A 24,397-nucleotide genomic window follows, 5' to 3' on the forward strand; every position below is an offset into this window, starting at 1 on the left:
ATGTTCAGAGTTAGAATCTTGTGGCATCAACACAGAAAGGTATATAAGCAGATTTTTCCAAACACAGTAAAAATGTCACCACCTGTTCTTCAGTTACTCTTTTCCCAGACAGTAAACTATCCGTAGAGACGCTATACTGGGGCAGCGTCATTCTATAAACCAGAGGTATACCTAGAGGTTAAATTAAAAATAATTATTTAGTGTTTGTAGTATATTGATACAGCCGCTATATAATGACCAGATTGTCTGCAAATATTTATGTTAGCAAGAAAACAAAAAGAGTTCCAAAAAGATAATTGATTTTCTTGTTTTTGTATACATGTAGCTCTAATACGTGCGTGCTCTATTGGTATTATGACGTAATGAAGTCCAGTGACTGTGGGTAGAAATCAACAGGATTATACACTTTGATAACTAATCATTTGACAATCAATAGTTGTCTTGGCACTGATAAATAAACCATTATTATTATCTTCCTCTATTCACGTAACCTTGTCGTATTCATCTATCGTCAGGTTGGAACCCATGTGGATTGACGAACTACAGACCTACGGACGAGAAAAATGTTCAGTTTTCAGGCTTTGGCTGAAATTTTCATGGGGTCGACTACTAATTGCTTTCTTAGGCGTCTGTTTCAATGCGATTATAACATTGCTCATTACGGTAAGCATTGAAATATATTCTCATTTATTGTCGTTTTCGATTGGATATACTCGTTATTGACAATTGTTCATTGCAATTACAATGAGACATTTAAGCTGATAACCTTTGCTATCTGTTCTACGATTCCTATGCTACGTTTCAGGGTTATTTGACCGATGTAATTACGGAATATTTAGAAGGGCCGGAAACATCTCTACCTTACGCCTTTGGTTTGGCTATTACTTGCCTCGTTGGACAACTTCTAAGATGTTATTCTTTTACTTCTGTAATCTTTTATGGATCTCAGTCAGGCAAGTTGTTCAAGGACTCATTTAGCACATTATCTCTTATGCATTTTTGTCATTATCTCTGTCATTACAGCACAGTCTGAATGCCTCTGTCATTATAACACAGTCTAAATGTCTCTGGCATTATACCAGTCTAAATGTCTCTGTCGATCATTATAACAGTCTAAATGTGTCTGTCATTATAACACTATTTAAATGTATCTGTCATTATAACAGTCGAAATATCTCGTCCTTTTAACACAATTTAAATATCTCGTCCTTATAACACAATTTAAATGTCTCTGTCCTTATAACACAATTTAAATATCTCGTCCTTATAACACAATTTAAATATCTCGTCCTTATAACACAATTTAAATGTCTCTGTCCTATAACCAAATCTCAGTCTCAATATTGGGTAAATCGAGAATAATTGCGTAAGATATTTCCTACATCTGTTGTTTTCTCAAATCCTCATGGTTTTGTAAGATTTTATTTACTTGTGATATATTAATACGCTTGTTTTCAAATGTTTGGTGGTTACGTCCGTCTGTAGTGTCTGTTGCTGTCGTTGCCTTACAATTTTCCTTGGCGATATCATATACAATTTCTTTACAATTAGGAACACGGTTTCGATCCGGAGTACTCGGAATAGTGTACAAGAAACTCATGAAGTTAAAAACTATGAATGGAAAGGTTGCTTCTGAGGTAAGGCTATAAGGATTTTCCCTATGAATCGATGATAACAGTACACATGGATAGGGGGTATATTATCTTAGTTGTCCTCGTTGTTTGGAACAATGCTTCGTCGAGTCCCAGATATTGAATTACAAATAGAGGAAAATAATTGAATAATTTAGCATTGTGTGTGTATGAACTAACGCTAAAGTCGTGAACTATTGTTAGTTGGATAATGCTGATGTATTGGGACATAACTGTACAGTTGTATTTCTACTAGAATTTTCAGATTAATAATTTTTATCAAAGCTGTAGTGGGGACATATGCACTTACCATACGATCATTATTCATCATGACAGCTCCACAAAGACATCTTTTAGCCCACTCTGCGTCCGTGGTCCGTCCGTACACACTCAACATTCTTGTGGGGTGCATTCCCAGATTCATTGCGTCAAAATATCTTCGTCGCCTATATGAGACGATTTTTAAAGTATTTTTGTTTTTTACCCATAAATAAATCAACATTACATCTCACTGCGCATGTGCTTTTTTAGTGACGGAATGAACGGAAATAAAAACAGATTTTGAAAATCTGATCGACTTGCGCCGTGCAACCCACAAGTTTATAGACAAAACACTACAACCCACTAGTCGACCCAGGCCGTTCGTCCGTCCGTAAACAATTCTTGTTATCGCTATTTCTCAGAAAGTACCGAAGGGATCTTTCTGAAATTTCATATGTTGGTCCCTTGTTGCATATTTCATTTTGGCACCAGTCGGAAAACAACATGGCCGACAGGAAGCCATCTTGGATTTTTACAATTGAAGTTTGTTATCGCTTTTTCTCAGGAAGTGCTGAAGGGATCTTTCTAAAATTTAACGTGTATGTTCCCCTCTGTTTCTTGTTATGCATATTGCATTTTGGAACCTATCTGAAAACAACGTGACCGACAGATAGTCATTATTGCTAAATCTCATATTTCATATAAAGGTTCCCCTTGTTTGAAAACTACTGGAGGGATGTTTCTCAATTTACACGATTAGTAAGAGGAAAAATAGAGAGAAGAACATGAACCACTAGCCAAGATTCCTCTGGGATCTCTTGTTTATTCAAACTCTTTAAGTAACGAAAACATTCAATTACCAAATCTGACAGCTCTTAACGGCTAAACCTTCACTTAATGACAAATCCTAAGCAAAGAAACCTAGTGATGGAGTTATGTTGATTTTATTATGTTATTATGTTTTAGCATTACTATTTTTGATATAAACAAACTCAATCATAATTCTTATGTCGAGTTAATAACTGCATATTATAGAAAGAAAATCTTGTATTTTAGGCAATAACTATATTCGGATCAGATTCCTTGAGAGTGCTTTTGAATGCCCAGTTATTCGTTTATATTCTTGCGACGCCTGTTTATTTGATAATCGGGACTGCATATATCTACTACCTCATTGGACTTTGGTGCTTCGTAGCATTTGGGATATTTATCATGTTTTACATGATGCAGGTAAGGCAGTATACTTCGGTAAGCTTATTTGGCACTAGATTTTGGTAAGGTTATTTAGTTGTTGTTCATAATGTTTTTCCTCCAACATAATTATATGACCTGGATGAGCATGCATAGCAGGTCGAGTCGATCGCTATATAAGGACATACACATAGATTTACGTCATCGGCCTGTTATCCATAATGCATTGCGAGGTTCGGCCAATCGACTAAATGAGATGTGATCACATGATCTCTTTTACTACGTGTTTACTATGCGAAAAACACGTGTTGCATGCATAAACATGTTTTTTTTTTGCTCTGGGTAATTCATTTATGTAATTTATTGTTCAATATTTTGTATCAGTAAAGTTTACAAGATTATAAACAACTTCACCTTTGGAATTACACGTTTTAATAAAAGACTGAGAAAATAAAGCACCGAAATCGTTATCAATAATGTATTCACATACATGTATTTTTTGTACTAGGACACGTGTCAATCAATGCGTGTATCGTGCAAACACGCGTAACACACACATCACGAGAATTAAGCAGTCTTACAATTAATACCAGAGTTCCAGCTAGAAATTGATCGTATATGAATTAAAGTGAAATGACATTTTGAAGTGAGGGAATCCCATCCGAGAAGCCCCAAATTACAATAGATAACCTAGTATGTACATGTATTATATATATAGAGGATCTTACATGAGTGGCTATGTCATATGGAGTTTATTAAACTCGTTCAATAATTTGATCTAACAAAAAAATTAAGTCGATTGCAAGTAAAATTGAAATGTGTCAACAACTCACAACTTTTAAAAGCTTTAAACAATTGGTCTTTTGAACTTATAAAAAATATTCCTTAAATCAAAGTAAGAAAATTCCCCGTAACTGAGAATGATACAGGAATTGATTGTGATGATTGACGAGAATGTGAGAGTGATGCATGTAAGTGTAAAAGATGAATGGGAAACAAGAATGAAAATTGAGAAAATTAAAACAGCTAGCAAAACAATATTACTGCTATCTTTGACCAGTGTTCGGGAACTGGTAAGTGAACAAACAATTCCCGATTTCTCCTGAATAAGTTGACTGAATTTGGATACCAGGTTTTGTGTCTTTGTTAATATTACAAATTCCAAAGGTAGAATATTGAATGTATGTGTATAGTTAACATTTCGACAATTTTTACCGGTTGATAAGCCATATTCTTTTACCCACTTCAGTTTTTGTAATATTATTGACAAATCATTATCTAATGAATGAAACAGGTGACTGATGCGTAATAACTGTAGTAAAACAGATCATGTGATCACATAATGATATGTTTATGTCCTTATATAGCGATCGACTCGACCTGCATAGAAGTCTCATTATAGATGTCACACTGACAAACATGGATGAATTTATTGATGAATGGACATAGATTGACTTAAAGTATTTTGTTATAATAGTTAATTTGCAATGATAGTTATCTTTCCTTAACATGATATGAAATATCGTATGTATTTACAACAGACGCGGATTCAAGTCAAAGTTTGTTTTTGCTATATCAACATGCATATCACTTAAAACTTATTGTCATCTTATTGCATTACGGAACAGGTAAAATACTTACCTCAAACTTCAAGTGCGCACGTTTATGAAATCATTTCATAATCATAAAATAAAACCGGTCATTTTCTTCTAGGTTGTCTTGGTTGAACTTATTTCTTTACTCAGACGAAAGACCTTGTTATGGACGGACCGGCGGGTTGGTACAAACATAGTTGTGTTGGAGGTCATATAGCATTATATGAATTCGTCTGTATCAGTGCGATTTATAATTTATTATTAAGAATTCATAACTAATTATGATGCTGTATAACATTGTATTATGTTGTAAAGTGTATGTTTAACCATAATTGAATACACATTATATTTAATGTATACATTATATCTTAATATGAAATACATTCATGAAAATTGCTATTAATGTGGGTTGAGGCTTTCATTACATTTCCGAAATATCTACCGGGGTATGATATTGGTTTGCTGGTACAGACGCGTTGCATTTCCGAAACATCTATACGGATGTGATCTTGTTTAACTGGTTCAGACTGAAGACCTTTCCGAACTATCTACAAGGGTGTGATGTTTTAGAGCTACAAACACATTGCATTTCCGAAATACCTACACGGGTGTTATATTATTATGCTGGTTCAGATTTTCGTCGCTTTTCCAAAATACCTACAAGGGTGTTATGTTTTACTAGTACAGACACGTCGCATTTCCGGAATACCAACACAGATGTGTTATTTTTTTCACTGAAACAGACATCCTACGCTTTTCCGAAATATCTACAAGGGTTTAATATTGTTTATGGTTCAGACTTAAGTCTTTTTCCGAAGTACTTTCAAGGTTGTGATACTATGTTGCTGGTTGAGACTTCCACTACTTAACGAAATACTTGTACGGATGTGATGTTATTTTTCTGGTTCACACTTCTGTCGCTTTTCCGAAATACCTTCTCGGATGGATAATGTATGTCAAAGATACGTTCAGAGGTCAAACTGAATTTTCCACTTCGAATAGAAAATTATATATATTCATATGTCGTAAGTTTATAAACATTTGTCTTTAATAGCAACAATTACAACTGAATGTTATTATATCAGCTAATCACTGTATCAGAATAACAAAATAATTTCTGTCTAAATCAACAGATACGAAAGATGAGTGAAGTTCTTGGCAGCATGAAGTTAATAAAAATGTATGCGTGGGAGGAATCATTCAAACAATCTGTATTAGGTAAACATTTACTACATATGTTCAAACCTCTTAATAAATAGCACCATTATTTAATACGAATAAAATCTTATATCTATGAAAGCCGGTGGAAATCGTTTTTATAGACCAATACTTGTTTCTTGCAATGACAAACTGAACTAACAATACTAAACTGATGCCAACAGTTTTTCGTACCTATCTTATCTCAGATCGACTATTTTTTGTTTGCATGGATCTTTTTGTTGAGAGTTACTTGTGTTGTAAAGCATAAATAAAGCATTGACACATGAGACGAGATTATCAACGTTTATGAACATTGAGATATCAGAGCTAATCCCTAAAACAACTATAATGTTTGTATGTAATATCAGAGGTATTCATTAAAACAGCAGCTGATTGTATGATATATCAGAGGTATTCAGTAAAACAGCGATCAATTTATGGGCTATCAGAGCTATCGCCTAAAACAACTCACTGTTGATCTGATGATTTTAATTCCTTACTTAGTGTATTAAGACATAATAAAATAGAGGATAACAACATTCACTAATTTAACAGGTTTAAGAGAAACAGAAACGAGACCACTGTTACAATCGACAATATCAAATTTGATATGTAATGCCATCATCCCAGTGACCCCTTCACTAGCTACAGTAGCGACAATATCCTCATATGTAAACGCCGGTAATCAACTAACCGCGTCGACGGTAAGTGTATGAAGCTTGCGAAGTAGCTTGTGAATAGCTCTCTTTCGTTGTTTTCATTCTTTGTACCATTAAATCATTACTGGAGTCGGATTGTGAAGCTGCGAAACATAGATTTAAAGCCCTGAAACGACTTTGAAATTATTCTGAATATTTTCCTCCCTCAAACAGTTACTTTTTCGTACGCTACCAGTGCCCTGATCACTTGAGTAAAGTAGCCTCCTTTTCCTTTGTGCGCTACCAGTGCTTAAATCAATATGGAACAATTCCTTCCTCTGCCATGGGCGTTACCTGTGCTCACATTATTATGAAACAGTTACCTCCCTTGTCATGTGCTCTAGCAGTGCTTAAATCAAAATGGAACAGTTACTTTCTCTGCCACGTGCGCTACCAGCCCCTACATCATCATAAAACAGCTACCTCGTCTGTCATGTGCGCTACCAGCCCTTACAACATTATAAAATAGCTACCCCGTCTGGCATGTGCGCTACCAGCCCTTACAACATTATAAAACATTTACCTCGTCTGCCATGTGCGCTTCCAGCCCTTACAACATTATAAGATAGCTACCTCGTCTGTCATGTGCGCTACCAGTGATCACATCGTTTTAGAATGTGTTATATTTTGTACTGAGAATGGGACTATTTATTTTATTATAATATAAAAGAATCATGTATCAAAACATCGAAAAGCATTGTCGATTATGGACAACAATGCGTAATCTGTAAATTTTTGTATTGGGAGATGGTAGAAAAACCTTTCAAATAAATTTCAATATATTGAAATTGTGTCAATATTAGCAATGCATGCAATATTGTGTTAACGAATTGTCGAGTCGAAAGTTTTCACGTGGTGTCGAATGATAACAAATTTTAGTCAATGCCCCTGTAATCCGGTATTGATTTATACACAATTCTATCTAACGAGTGAGTACATGTTCCCTTCAAGGCTATAAATTTGCATTACTTTCCGCTTAGGTTGCCTTAGTGGAACAGCTAATATTTGAACTTTGATTTGACATTGAACTTTTTTTAATGAACAATCGCCCCTGCGTATGTAACCGTGCCTAATTTACTACCATCTTACTCAGATTTATGCGCTAAATGAATTGCATGTGTACTGTCAATATGGACTTCATTTCCACAGAAAGAATATGAAACATGATCTATGTTTGTTATTGTTGATGTTTCTTTCAAATGTGTAATGCTGTTGATTTTGTGACTTCAGAACCCTGTCTCAGTATTTATTACTGTATATATTTCCAGAGCTTCTCGATTGTTTCCACCCTCAACTTCATGCGGATAATAGTGTCCTTTATTCCGTTAGCCTGTCGGATATTTGGAGAAACCAGAATCAGTTTTGAAAGAATAAAGGTATATCGTGAATTATTTACCAAATCATGCCAACAAGTCTTAAATATTGGAATCGTTATCGTTTTAGTGACATGTTCTGGTAACCGAGGTTTTATCAGGATAACGTAAACTATCTGGAATGATAGACAATAACAACTACACTGTTATGCAATTAAACCCTGCTATCGAGGTTTGTAATCATTATTCAAAATCGTTTTCAAGGTCATGCGCTATGATAAATATATCACACCATTTATAAGAAAGACACGCCCACTTTTATATTAACTGCCTTAAAATACAGCAAAGCTAATCAATGATATCTGAAATATTCATATAAGGATTTCTGTTTAGATTGACAATATCAGAACATTTTAATTCTATGATAATGTCGGTGAATATATTTGGGAATATTCAGATATTAAAAAGTATATGTTGTTATATATTTATCATGGAAGAAATCCTGGATTATCCCATGAACATGTGGTATGGATACTTCCTTATTTAAAGAATTGTATATATCTCTTTCAGCTACGAGGAAATGAAATACATATAAGAATCCTGATATATCGTGCCTATGTAGAATGATAACAATGCCATATATTTGATACACACAGCGTTTTATGCTAGAAGATGAATTCAGGCCGCCTGATCGCGATGTCAAAGACAAAGGGAATGCAATTGAGCTAAAAAGCACAGTGTTTATGTGGGATGGCGAGGGCAGCAAAGAGCCAACCGATAAACCTAAGCTAAAAGGTAATGATATTTAATTGTATAAGTGATTTCAGCGTAAAAATGAAATTACATTTATCTTGGCGTGAAAAATCATACGCAATTTAGGAACTCAAAGTACATATGGAAATGCTACATTATATATCGATATGAGGACTCCCTCCAGTATAATAATTATAGCAAAATTACAATAGCTAATTGTTTTCTAAATTGATATATAGTGCACTCTGTCCAAACCGGACTCTGTCCAATCCGGATATTTGTCAAAACCGGCCAAATAATTTGGTCCCGAAAATTCCCTTCTTTATTTATAGTAAATAAACTCTGCATAATCCGGACTCTGTCTATTCTGTAATCCGGCCATATATTCCGGCCCCATTCCTTCTGCATACTAGTAAATCTACTCTGTATAAACCGGCGTCGGTCCCATTGATGTTTTCCCTGGTAGAGGTAGCTTCAGGGGCTCCTGACGAGTGTTTATACAGTTGTAATTGCCGCACAGGTATACTATTAATTGACCATTAAACGTCATTGTCCACAGGTGGCTACGGCTGGATAATCACCTAAACAGTTGTTAGGTACAATAAAGAATGCATTTTTGTTAATTTATACCCATCATGTTACGTGTTTGTAAATGTATTGTAATTAAGAAATGTTTCATGCTGGCTGGCTTCCCCTTCGCGGACCTCACTACACAAACGTACCCGGATGAGGAATTCGGAGATGATGGTGACACCTTTTGTATTACTCCGTTTCTATTATCAACAAACATGGATATTACGAAGCCGCCAACATTAAGGACCAATTCGAAATTGAGGCTATAATTCCTTAGATTGGGAATCTGCACTTGTAGAAAGTGTCAGATCGGTTGATTGTTCGGACTCGGTGGAAGGCCTCTTATATATATTAAAACAAACAACAATCAGTGATTGTTTTCAACCAATGTAACGTACACATAATGTCATATTGCCAGTGTTGAATTAAATTATGTTATTCAATTCAAAGTTTGTATATGCATGAATAATGCACAATGACATCTTCTTTGTAATATATCTTTTTTCAATTTTTTTTTTTTTTTTTTTCATTCAACGACGATACCAAGTAGAATCTCTACAATCCGGAACTCTCTACAAACCGCTTTATTTTTATTTTGTGGTCCCAAAGGTGTCCGGTTTAGACAGAGTGCACTGTACATATAAAATTATGATATCACTATTAAATTCGTTTAGTGTTCCTTTTTGTCTTGTAGTAATGCTGTAATGTTGTAGCCATTTGGTTATGTATGATTGTTATTTCGTTTAGAATTGCGTCGTCATCCGTCAACAACATCGCTAGTACTACAGAGTATAGATCTCACAGTCAGAAGGGTAAGATAAGTGGAAGAAAATATTGGATTTTTAAAAATCAACACTGAAGCTAATCAGTTTAATTCTTAATACTCTTCATTATGTTTCAGCTACTACAATATATATAACAATATTACAGTGAAAACAGTTTTGGTAGGCCATTTTCCTGACATGTTTTTACTGTTAAAGAAGATTTTTCTTTGAATAATCTTTTGATGACATGTCGTTAAGTAGTTTTTATACCGTCTAAACATTGCCGTTTGTATAGGGTAAACATATCGGTATATGTGGAGCAGTCGGTTGTGGGAAGTCATCCTTGCTGCAGGCATTGATCGGAAGGGTGAGTTATTGTCGCTTGTCATGTTTTTGGTCGCCTCCAATGACCACTTTAGTCGCATAGTATCACTAACGAGTCCTAGAAAGACCAAACAGCTGTATGATGTCTCTATGCATCACTGACGAATCCTAGAAGGATCAAACTGCTGTATGATGTCTCTAGCATTACTGAGGAGTCCTAAAAGAACTAAACAGTAGTATAATGCAGTTCATTTTAAGTCGTTTTTACTTTACTGTATCTAACTCATAATTAGTCTAAAAACGATGCTTATATATTGTGTCATTTGTGCAGTCATGTGATCTCCTATTATATAATACGTTAGACGTATATAGAAGAAGAACAAATTATATAAGTAAGAGTAAAACATATATGAAATATATTACATTGTGTAAAATATTTATATCAGGACTTTTAATACATTCAATACAACAAATAAAAGAAATACCTATTTCTTAACTGCATTTTCTATTCACATTATTGCTGAGAGTTCTGTTGTTACACTGTCTTTAGTGGAAGGGATTAAAATCATTGAAATTCAGATCGGCCGGAAGCAAGTTCTTAACTGTGGGTCTACCAAATATACCAATTCGATTAAAAAAAACTAAAACAAAATATTTCTGAAAAAAAAAATGAAAATGAAGAAATGCAAAAAAAAAAATATGAAGGATGTTTGTAAATGTTAGTAACGAAAATTTAAACATCTTCAACATTTGATAATATATCTATAAGAATATTTGGTTTTACTCCCAGATGCCGCTAATCACAGGACAAATTGCGGTTGATGGTCAGGTGGCGTATGCGGCACAACAGGCATGGATATTCAATGGAACATTCAGAGAAAACGTTCTCTTCGGAAAGCCTTATCAAAGGCATTGGTATGCCAGGGGACACATTGCAGCATTATATTAATGTTTTCTGATATATGCGAACATAATCAACAAACAAACAAAATTGTTTCATGGAGAAATAAATCTTTTTATGATAAACATTTTAAGTATTTTTAAAACATGTATGGTTGTCAAATACATTCTAATTGTTCAATTTCTATGAATTATCAGCATGCCAATATAAGTAAATTCCACTGAAATGAGCCAAATTCACACGTACCAGTATACCAAAACATGGCAACAGATGGTGAGTAAATATGAATTGATAATTAATTTATTAAATCCATGATACAGGTACACTAAGGTTGTCCATGCCTGTAGTTTGTACCAGGATATCCACATACTGGCCAATGGAGACCTTACTGAGGTGAGCACATATTTGTGATCAGATTTTGTAGATGCAATTCACGTATTAAGTTCATGAGTGAATACGATACATATCAGTTTACATTTTATTTTGGTACTAAATTTTCGACATTCGAGCTGTAACTACACACAGCCTTAAATGTTGATCCATGCACATACATTTTTCCTTCTGTTATTTTGAGTTTGAAACATGACTTCGTTATTATGTCTAGGTTTTTTTCAAGATTACTCTTTGTTAATTTCATTTTGAAAATCGCTTTCACTTAAGTAGGAAGTTCAATATCCCGGGTTTTGTTTTCGAGCGTATATTTTTAGTACATGCGTAGTGTAAATAATGTTTGTAACTCCATAAGAAGTAGCAGTGAATAAAAAGGAAAAAAATAACCGTGACATCAAGTGTGCAAAATTAAGAAATGTTTTAAGAAGCAATGATTTATAAAAAGATAAATTAAAATTTAGCCATTATCAACACCACCGATTTCCATCATTTTACACACTTTTTATAATTAGATCGGCGATAAAGGAATAAACCTTAGTGGTGGCCAGAAACAGCGCGTGAGTCTGGCGCGTGCTGTCTACAGTAAAAGCGACATATATCTCCTTGACGACCCATTGTCCGCCGTTGACGTCCACGTCGGTCAGCATTTGTTCCACAAGTGTATTGATAAAATTTTGAAGAATAAAACCGTTGTCTTGGTAACTCATCAACTCCAGGTAAATAATCAGATATGAAATCAATAATCGTATTGCAATTTTACTGTTGAATATACGGTGGAAACACTTTCTCCTCGTGAAAGAGTGAATGCTCAACAAAATAATCCAATACATTCCAAAGGAGACATGGCAGACACACTATTTAACTTTTATGATTCTTTCTTTACAGTATTTAAAACATTGTGACGAAATTTACGTTATGGATGATGGTGAAATAACCGAGCACGGAACACATGATTCGCTGTTGGCACTGCATGGACAATACACTAAAGTGATGGCACAGTATAATTCCAAAATGTACTATACCGATACAACAGGTAACGATACCACAGACTTTTTTAATCCTCTTTCCTTAATAAGTATCTATACTAATAGGGCGTATATTAGTGTTTCCCTGTTCCAGAATATTTTTCACTGTCCGCGTTTTCATTAACATCACCGAAAATACTTGGTCTGGTTTGATATCGGGAATAGACATATTCAAATGTTTAATTTTTTTATGGTCATCATGTTGGTATCAAATTAAAATCAGTTGATATCTGAATACATTATCGTCGGTGATCAGCAATCAGTGCATGTGTATAACTAAGCTTAGGTAAGGCAGATGCCACGCGAGTTGTCTGATGTCTATCATGAATTTAATAAAAAAAAAAATACTTTTGTACTAGGTACCTGTAAATGAAGTTGTAAACATATTTAGTTCATAAATGATACCATGTAAGATATCTAATGAAGAATTCAATATATTCATTTTAAAAGATCGAATGATATATATTTCTGAATGGACCTGAGTCTGTTAACAAAATTATTTGATTTCGTCATCGTCAAGGTTGAAGGGTCAAAGATCTAACTTTAATCCACCACATTTAATGAATGAATCATATCCCCTTTTTTTTTTTTTTTTTTACAATTTACTATTTTTCAAATTCAGAAATAATAAATAAATCAAAAGACAAATATCTACTGATGTTGTAGAATGAATTATGTCCATTATAATGCAGACGATCCCAGCATGGAGGAAGATGACACTTACAAGGAATCAATTGATATGAAAACAAATCAGCAGCAGAATGACAGGAACAATTCATTAGCTGCAGCTTCGCTAGATCAAAACTACGAAAAAGGTTTACAAATACATTTACTACTAAATTTAAAGATAACTTTTAAACGACCATTATTTTTCGGCCCTGAATAATTGCTTTCACAGCATTTTCCTTTGTTGATGATGTTCACACTGTACTACAAACTTATTGGTGAGGTTTTTTTCTTGTTGGTGAAACCATAGTTAAAGTTGAAGAAAATGAACTAACACGATTAAGATACACAAGATAAACAACCGTTGTTCGGAACCGCTCTATACAAATGTATTACTTAGTTTTGGGTTTTTTTTTTTCTTTTTTTTTTTTGATTATTTTTGTTTTTTGTCTTTTTCGTTAATGTCATATATACTAAGACAGAAAATCGGATAGGCATATGACAGACAGAGAGTTTTGTAAACAGCGAAATTGTCAAATATAGTTTGGTCCTATAATCACATGATACGATCGCGTTTTTTTTCATCTAAGGTCACGCTTACTATGTGCGCACATGCAGCAATTTGATCAGTTCAAGCTTCAACAAATCACATCTTTCGCGTAATATGTGAGGTAAAATTAAGTGTCATGTGATTTTGCATCATGTGTGCACGTGTTTGTGTTGACACACACAGTCGTCGTCAGCAGTTTCTCTCATCTTGACATTTGCCTTCGCTATTATGAGAAGAAGACTTAACGTTCCATTTGTGTAGTGAATATCGTAGATCCAATGACTTGGAATTATGTTTGATACGTAAGTGTTTTCCATTTCAGGTACTTTAACGAACAGAGAAACTTCAGCAGCTGGCGACATTACTAGGGAGACATACATGAGCTACATCAACGCAGCTGGCGGCAAAATAGTGGCAGTATTGGTGATCTTGCTGTATATGTGTTTCGCATCTTCTGTTGCGTTCAGTGAATGGTGGTTAGGAATTTGGATCGAGCAGACAGTAGGTTCAGCTTCAGTTATCATTTCAGATTTCGATTCTACTAGATTGTAATATGTTACTAACAATGGAATCGATATAATTCTAGAAATGTAAAGGATTGTTTTGGTTTTATTTTCTGTACCAGGATCGAAGTGCATTTACAATGGAGAAACTCAATGTTTTACGTTATCCTTATAGTATGCTTGGTAACCACGGCATAACATATCACATAACAAAAATAAATATCCCCTGAATATTTCCAGTATTATATTCCAGTTTGCCCAGCTGACGATGTAAATTCCGAAGGAATCGGCTGTATTCATGATGTCAATATAGGTTTTTAATTATCGGCGTGCTTTTAAGTTTCAAAATGATGTATCTTATGATTATTTTAAAGCGCTGGTGTGACAAATAGTTCTGTATGCATAAGTATTCTTGCGCAAGATTAATCACCACAAGTGAACATCGATTAATACGTACATTGGGTTTGGTTATTTTTACATTTTATCTAGTGACAATTCAACACAAGTGTAAATTTATATTTATGCTCCCCGAACAAAGTAGGTGGGCATCATTTATGGACGTATTAGTATCGCGCATTCATTTCTTCCAATATTTATAAATGTGTAATTTCCGAACTTTTTCGGTAATTTTTGCAACTTTATTTAGGTGTGTGTGAATGAAAAGGAATGTAGAAAAGATTGTTTTTATTGGACTACCATTAGATATGGTGAGATTCAGTTCAAATTACGAACAGTCATGCGACTTCCCTTTGCTGTCTGAGAAAAATAATCGCAATACAGTGGCTTTTGAATCCTCATTATTTGATTTAAAACATATTAACGCCTGTTGTGGTAGCTTTGGAGACATATGTAACATATTTTGTTACAATTGAAACATGTTACTACACTTCGTCCCGATGACATTATATTTGATACCAATAAGATATATCTTTATGACATAACCAACACGGAAAGCTACGACATCACCATCTTTAATGTGAAGCACTATTATTATGCAGTTTTGTCTTATTTATAGATGATGTTGATTGTTGCTGTTGTTGTTGCTGCTGTTGTTGCTGTTGTTGATGATGATGATGATGATGATGATGATTTTCTGTCATTCTTTTCAGACTTCACCAGCAGCAGTACCACTTCCTTCCGAACTCAATTCAAATGCAACAAATTTGTCAGTTGTAGAGAATGTCACATTATCCACCGAGCAAACAACAAATAAAACATTTTCCTTGCAAATGGAAGAGGTACAGGAGAAAAAGGACTGGTATTTGAATATTTATATTCATACAACTATAGTAATAGCTGGATTAGCTGTCTTAAAAGCACTAGCAGTCGGAAAGGTAAGTAACCCCTACTTCTTGTCGAAATTCATTAACTAAAGTATGTATTCCTTTAAAATAAAAAATAAAAATTGTTTATTCACATTAAAATTAAATAACGAAAAAGGATTGTTTAGCTTTTGCCCTGTTTCCCTATGGCAAAGCATAGCTAATACAGCAATTGCTTTGATAGGCTATCAACAATCGACCACTTTTGTGACGTCACCGATATTATTTTGATTATATTGATTTCGCTATTGAGAATTTTCACAGATTTTGTGGCGTTATAGGAGTATGTATAACAAAAGATAACTTATTTACAATGTAAGTGACGAAAGCTTTATAAAATGGTACTATAACACTACTGTCAATCGCTCTTGACTAACATCCACCCCATCCAAACATCATCAGGTACTGCAGCATCAGTCTTCAAGGCATCATTGTAAAGAACCGTAGAAATGATATGATAAAATGCATTTCAACTAAGATTGCAAATAGATAAATGAATAAATAGATAACTAAAAAAACTATAAAAAAAAGATAAATAAATAAATAAAAAATACTTAAGTGTTTTTTCGATCAAATGCAATTAGCAATTAGACATGTATTTTTTACTCGTAGGCAGCGACTCCTGCTCAGTGTAGAACAGTTATCTTTCGTCTCTATACTACCTACGTAAAGAATAAGTATAGAAAATTTACATATCGTAATTAGAAAGCAGTCACAGATGAATAAAATAGATCAATTTTGTGCTAGGGCTGCTCGAAATATCGCACGATGTGAACTTCTTTTGTCCATGTCAAATTATAGACAATGATTTATGGACTTGGCATGCAGGTGATGGTTAGGGCATCTGTCAATCTACATAACAAGGCCGTAAGAAGAATCATGCATGCTCCAATGCAGTACTATGACGCAAATCCGTCTGGTAGACTCTTAAACCGATTCTCGCGGGACGTAGAAGAAGGCTAGTACATCTATAAAAATGAAGCCATTATGGTCTTAGTGTAAAATGTGCTCCTAATTATGCAGTCTATTTCATCATGAGGAATTAAGAAAGAATTGGTTCATGTTAAAAATCTTAAATGATTAATTGAGTGTATATGAGTTTTGTCATTTTGTAAAAAATTCCAAATTTAGAAAATTTTCCAATTTCCACTAAAATGTAAAATGTCATCATGCCGGACTGCATACACATACATTTAATTATGAGATTCACGTTACTTTTACAGCTGATATATTTATTCCGAATCTGTTGGATAACCTACTTCAAGTGATGATGGTGATACTTCTGGCCCTCGTCACTACGACCTACAACTTTCCATGGTTTCTCATCGCAGTTGTTCCAATTGTGTTTTACTTCTACATTATCAAAGTCATAGCATCCGTGTCCACTCGTAATTTCAAACGACTTGAAAATGTGTTGAGATCACCACTTATAAACCATGTGACCATATCATGCAACGGACTTAGTACCATTGTTGCTTACTCACAAGAAAAAAACTTCATTGATGGGTAAGCATTGGAATAGGAACGCATAGCGTTACGTGTGAATTAACTATTTTCCTATTCAGTAACACAGACTAGTTTTCAACAATGTCAAAGTAAGATAATAAACTCTCAGAAATATCTCAATTATCATATCACCTACATTTGTATATTCATTATAGATGTGGTCGTTACTCGGACGCGACTTCCATGAGTCTATTGTTGTTTGAAGCCAGTATGAGGTGGATGAGCACGAGAATGGACGTTGGGGGTGTTGCTGTAGCAGTTGTTACGACTATCACTGTGCTGTTCACTAAGGGCACCGTGCCAACTGCCTTGGCAGCCCTGTCTCTCACGATGTCCATCAAGGTAGATTATCCAATATAATCTCTATAGATGATAGTGCATCTGTCTATTGGTTGTGTCAGAATGTAAAACGATTAATGATATTCACCAATTCACCACATACAGACGAAAATAGCCTTTTCAATTTCACAGGATCTCTGTATAGCGCATAGTATGTCTGTCATTACACAAAACCAAATAGCTGCTTAGGATGGGATTTAATCATCGGGCGTCCTAACCCACAGTTTAACTTTTCAGCCGCCACGACAATACAACATACATACTGACTTTTTTTAGAATAAATGTAATCTTCACCATTAACAATATATGTACATACAAATGTATATAAATTTACATTATAAACAAGCTCTAGAGAAATATATGTGTATAAGTTTGTAAGTCGGTTTGTATATGTAAGAAAGCTATGTAAGAAGAATCTATCTTACGAAGCATTTCAGGACTCACAGAACTAAATATTTTACTATATTTCATTACTTGTGACTCAATCCATTCCACCGCTCATTTGAAGTTCAAATGATGTTTTCACTACTTGTACCTGCAAAATGATATTATAGTATACGTTTATTGACATATAAGAACACATCACTACTCGAAAGACATTAATTCTGATTTTCACAATGGATTTTGTAGGGACACTTGGGGAATTTCCACCCTTTTTTCTCTGTAGTCCTGCGTCGTTCGATTTTCATTAGGAGTGGGTTTTTTTCAAATCTTAAGACATTACTCTTTATTCTAGTGAATAGAAAGCACCCACTGGTATATTAAATGTTGATTATTTTGAAAAAAAACCTACAAACCTCACTGAAACGTTTTAATTATTAATGTTATTTCCAATTAGTTCCAGTCTGTTATCTTTTCCATTATTATCATATAGTGCTATTAAGTGAATGGAACTCGAGAACTTCGATATTATTCTGATATGTTTTGTCATCAATCTGTATAATTACACGATTCCAGGTGTCATCCCTAATCCAGTTCTTTGCCGGTAAGATGAATGAGACGGAAGCTAGGTTTACATCTATAGAACGAATGCATGAGTATGAGGTATATATACATAACATATACATATAATGGTCATTTTATAATTTAGTTTCAATTTTGAAATTTCCCTGATGATTTAATTGTTTCCCAATTTCTACATCATTTATTCAAAATACCAATTCAACGTTTTAGAGCACCGTTATAGAAAAGGAAACCGGGAGTATGCAAGTGGACAAAATATGGCCAAGTGAAGGCAGGATAGTATTTTCAGGTGTGATGATGAAGTATCGCGTTGACATGGATCCCGTGCTCCATAACATCAGTTTTGATATCCTTCCAAAGCAAAAGGTCGGCATTGTTGGCCGCACGGGAGCAGGTAAGACAAAACTCAATCGGAGGAAGACTTATCGAATAAATATCAACCTTAATGCTTTGAAAAAAGACACACACATATGTTCAGTGAATTTATATGTAACGTTTTTCTCGCCAAAGTTGATTTTGTATGATTTCTATTTGTATACAGGAAAATCATCACTGGCAGCTGCGCTGTTTAGACTGACCGACCTATCCGGTGGTCACGTGACTATTGATAACGTCGAAATTGGCAATATATCCCGGAAACTTCTTCGTTCCAATTTATCGTCAATTCCACAGGATCCCGTTCTTTTTGCTGGTACACTTAGGCAAGTTTGTACAAAATCAGTGTTTGCTAAAGCTTCTTTTAGTTTTTGATTATTTTTCATCGGTCATACTAACAACTATAACGTACTACGGTAGTGACTGCGGTTAAATATCAGCATGCATATAAGTATGCAGATGTGTAGTCTTCCTGGTTGTTTTTTTCAATGAATAAAATAAGATAATTGATTTGTAAGTGACAACGTCAAAATAACCAAACTCGATGAAGTTTCGGGGAGAGTGAAGGGAGATTATTTTCCAAAAATGCATGCAAAACTTATTTTAAAAAGATGGACCATGGTATTTCACTTTATGAATTACCACTTCCAAAATGATTATTATTCCATGAAAATATCCTCTCAATTCAACATAATGTTTAGAAAGATAGATAGTGCAACAATGTTGCATTTTGAGAATTAGTAGACCATCAATAAACGTATTGACTATTTGTAGACTACAGAATCCTGATGATAAGAAGTTACAAAACAAAACAATACAATTTACAATATCATAGTCATATTAACTGAATTTCAAAACGATATCTCCAGTGTATAGTACTTTATGGATGACAGTGTATATGCTATCTTATGCTCTTTGTTGTGATCATATGTGATTAGAGCACTCGCTCAACACACCAGATCTGGGTTTTTTATGATACAATAGAACTGTATTGAAAAAACCTCTTCGAATGTAAAAAGTAAAAACGTTATTCATGTCTTCTCTGTCTTAAGCACGAGTTAGGTGACCACATCTAGTTTGCTGTTAAGAAACAATCGAAATTGATTATGAAGAGATAATATGTGTTGAAAAGGTCATTCATTAATAACGAATCAATTAAAGATATAAAGATATACCCCCAAGTTATAAATTTGAGAAATTATGAATATAACAGCAAAGAATGGGTAAAAAAAGGCACGACAAGTATATTACACAAACAATACATCCATAATTGATTTAAAGCAATAATTATCAGCAATAATTATTAAAGATTATGTTACAAGATACATTTTCAACATGATGAAAAGTTGGTATATACATATTAGCAAGCATAAGGAGTTTAAAATTGACAATTCTTTACATGTTACACTGGGTGGGCATAAGGGTGGGAAATCAAAAGTGTTAAAAAACTTCCATCAGTGGAGATTTTCTAAATGGTGGTGACGCTACTGAGGGTCAATTACCTCAGTAATAGGTCCGGAGGCTGGGCTACTAAGCTGCTGATTAGCTGACCAATCAAAAGCTGATATCGCTTCAGCCAAAATGACCAGAGGTCAGTCAAGTCCTGGGAATTTTCCATCACGTGGCCCAGCTATGGACCTCCTTCTTGACCCCTCATTGTTAGCCCATACACATAATAACAAGAAACAATGGAAGACGAGAGGGTCCAAATGCCCCTCTCATCATATAATAATCAAACAATTACAGACTGACATAAATGTATTTATTGATACAAATATAAATAAATGTTATTTAGCAAACTTGATAATAATTTACTACTATCTGATGGAGAACATTATGTGAATGTCAATAATTATCGTTTTTAAATTAGGGGATTTGTTTGTGGTTAATAAAAAAAATGCCCTTGATTTTATATTGTTATTTAGAAATGTGACATTCGCTAACACTTCTAGTTTTAATATACCTTTAACTCTTCAGGTATAATCTGGATCCTTTTAACATGTACACTGACGCAAAAGTGTGGGCAGCACTGGAACAAGTTCACATGAAGGAAAAAGTATGTTTGAAATGACATATTTTCAAATTTTTAATAGCATTCTAAATATTTATTCAAATTTAAATCCTGATGTAAGAGTGTGTCTATGGTGATTTACCACTGTCAACGAAATAAATCATAACGTTATAAAAACAATAATTTGTATTTTGAACTAAAATACTACTATGAACACAGCGTTTTTTCCGGTTCAGTCTGTCCGAAATGACCAACTTGACACCTTAGAAAAATTAAATGATTATAAACATAAACATCTGTCATGATTAAACGATTTTGATTAAGAAATGCTTTGTGAAGTTGTATTTCAGTCGTATGAAAATTTAATATTGATAAAACATATCTCTACAATAGAACCAATTTATCAATTGCGATAACTAATTTGGTTGCACCAATTAATTTATGCGCTATTCCGTTATCTTTTTTTTTTAAATGCGCCAAAACATTTAGTGTGAAAATAAGTAACGTTAACAGTACTTTACAATGATTTAAGAGAATGAAGTAAATGTAATACTCCACAGTTAAATAAATCAGAACAGTACTACTAGTATAACATTACATCTTGAAAACTTGTCCACCAATAGCATTTCAGAAAACTTTTCCATCAAAAGTAATTGATAAAACTTGTCCTCTAGCAGTATTTCAGAAAATTTGTCTACCAGAAGTATTTAACAAAAATTGTCCACAAACAATATTTCAATTGATCTATTTATTTAATAAGATGCAACTTCTGGACCAGACTCTTGACTTACGTATCGAGGAGAATGGAGAAAACTTTTCCGTGGGTGAACGACAACTTTTATGTTTAGCACGTGCAATCCTGCGTCAAAACAAGGTAGGAAGTCGCAGGAACATCTAACTAGTAACATCAGACAAGTATCGGAAAAGATTTTCGATATATAGCTGGTATTTTAAATTATGTTCAATGCATATTTGATGATATACTCTGATTTCCTTTCCAATTTCCCTCTATTTTTTCACATATTATATTACTTTTCAGATCCTGGTACTAGACGAAGCTACAGCGTCTATTGACACGTCTACAGATGTCATGATACAGGAGACGATCCGGGAGAGTTTCGCTGACTGTACTGTCCTGACGATCGCCCACAGACTCAACACCGTCTTACACTGTGACGTCATACTCGTCATGGACGCTGGAAAGGTGATAGAAATGGGCAATCCACAGACCTTGTTACAGAATTCTTCTTCGCATTTCAACAATATGATTCGTGCCCAGACAATGCTGTAATTAGACGCTAGATATCAATAAACGTTTATTTCATATATAGCACATCCCTATGATGTTTTATATCTAACATTGCTACGTTTCTTTATTTGATGTTTTTATTTAAGCTTTAACAACATTGCCTTGGTATATCAGAAATACACTGTCGTACATCTATGTACATGTAACAGATATTATGAAGAATTTATTTCATTGCTTCAGCTAGTGATCGAATCCAAAACCTCTTAATGAATAGTTTTACTCTCATATCGAGCCGAGCGGGATACCTAATTGTCAATGGATATATCGCCAAATTGATATGCACAAAAGATGTACACTTTGGGAACATCTGATATGATACTAGATATGAACTGAGGTTCTCCAAAACGATAAGCATTTCCATAATGATGAACTGATAATCCAATCATAACAAAGAACTCATAGAAATTATTAGAGAGGTCACAAACATCACTGTCAACTCACTTACTTTCATTCAAGCATGTGTTGTATATTAAATTATAACGCATACGTATGGAAGTTATCATAATACCATATAATAACATATCCTTTAACATTGTCTCATCACAGATTGAAAAACAAAAGGATCGAAATAATATATCAAGCCATATCAAGATTTTTCCTCATCATATTTTAGTTATTCATTTATAATATAATTGTATTTATGTAATACATAAAGGAATTTATACCTTCTGTTAGCTTATCTTCTATCTAAAAATAATCTAATTTATTTAACATGCTTTTGTATTTCGGAATGTAGGTTCTGGAAACTAAAAATCCGGGTCCTATTTAGTATATGCCTCAAACTGGTAGGTCACGTGGTCACATAGAAAACAAAATTGTAAACAGAGGGAATTTTCACTTGTTGATTAAAAAAATAATTTGCCCTTCTCCTCCCCTACTCGTTCTTGCCACCTTAGATTAGATTAGGTTTAAATGTGTTTAGACATAAAGGCGTTTTAAATTGGAGTCCGTATCGACCATCATTTGGACAATTGTCAGTAAAGATGGCGGCGTTGTTACTGTGAATATCTCAATCTTTTGGACTATGACGTTTTCAGAGTGGCGTTTTTAGAGTGAATATTCCCATCTTTTGGATAATTTTGATGTCCAGGATGTATCTATATGTGTTAAGGCATATTTTGATTATTGGCATTTAAACTAATAAATGCTCAATTTCGATGATGTATGTTTTTGTATTTGTGGTTTTTTTTACATAGTTATTACCGTTGTGCAGTCTAATACTTCCATTAGCATAACGTTAACCCGAAGGTATACCTAGTATTATTACATTTACTGACGTATTCTCTACAGTATATTAACACTACAAGAAGCATTTGCATTCCTTTTTCTTAGTAGATATTGGATAAGTGTCATGTGACGGTTGTCTTTCCCCGTACAGTTGTGTTCGAAGATTCATGTAATTGATGTCAGGTTGTTACAGATATATAGTTTTACACACATTTTGATATGTTTAATGAATACTAACTGAAACAAAGCCAAGCAAGTATACACATATCATATATGTAGTAATGTTAAAACTGCAAGTAGCATAGGAATCTCTTCCTGTTGAATGATGAAAGTAGTAACTTATTTTTATTTCTTCCTATTTCCACATTTTCTTTGTATTAAGCGAACTACGCAATTGATATTGTATATGGTATTGTATATGATATTGTATATGATATTGTATATGGTATTGCATATGGTATTGCATATGCCTAATATTACTCCTTGCAAAGGTAAACTGTATTCATTTCATAGCATTTGCAAAACAAGTTATACCAGCCCATATTATCACTCTAGTTGGCCCGGATGGAAGCGCGCGACGGGGAAAATTGCAGTACCAGGGGGAAACCAACGTGGTCGGGCATATGATACTCATTAGTAATGCAAGCACCACGTCAAACTATGCTTTTAGGATCTTTCTCGCTGCTTTGTAACTGTCATTTTGCAAACATTTTCAATTATCCAGATTTATCATATCATGCAAAAATACCACGAGCATTGACCTAAAATTTCTGAAAGCCTCCGCGTAAAATACAAACAAACAAAAAAATCTATCAAGCACCGTAAATATATCAACAATATTTGAATCGCGAAGTCCCTCCGTCATATATATCTAACAAATGGCATAAGAGAGGCTGAAAACACAGCATTTCTGGAGCAGAAATACAGGGTCATTATCCAAACACATGTACATTGGTCCAATCCTAAGACAAAACAATTACATTAAAAACAAATATGATATAATCCTA

General features: G+C 34.0%; 1 protein-coding gene across 1 annotated transcript; it reads left to right on the forward strand.

Moving 5' to 3' along the window:
- The first annotated feature begins 938 nt into the window (after positions 1-938).
- On the forward strand, positions 939-23,349 carry LOC117330091 (multidrug resistance-associated protein 5-like). The gene is made up of 26 exons (XM_033888310.1): positions 939-948; positions 1,552-1,637; positions 2,949-3,122; positions 4,797-4,859; positions 5,812-5,896; positions 6,434-6,582; positions 7,845-7,952; positions 8,546-8,684; positions 9,963-10,027; positions 10,275-10,346; positions 11,094-11,218; positions 11,525-11,597; positions 12,107-12,310; positions 12,480-12,627; positions 13,312-13,434; positions 14,158-14,336; positions 15,448-15,672; positions 16,489-16,618; positions 16,884-17,166; positions 17,322-17,508; positions 18,463-18,549; positions 18,679-18,862; positions 19,010-19,169; positions 20,821-20,899; positions 21,615-21,728; positions 21,894-23,349. Exons 1-26 carry the CDS (start codon positions 939-941, stop codon positions 22,143-22,145), a joined length of 3,504 nt encoding a protein of 1,167 aa, XP_033744201.1. The 3' UTR covers positions 22,146-23,349.
- Positions 23,350-24,397: the final 1,048 nt, after the last annotated feature.

The sequence above is a fragment of the Pecten maximus genome, chromosome 6 (assembly GCF_902652985.1).
Source record: "Pecten maximus chromosome 6, xPecMax1.1, whole genome shotgun sequence".
Taxonomy (NCBI): Eukaryota; Metazoa; Mollusca; class Bivalvia; order Pectinida; family Pectinidae; genus Pecten; species Pecten maximus.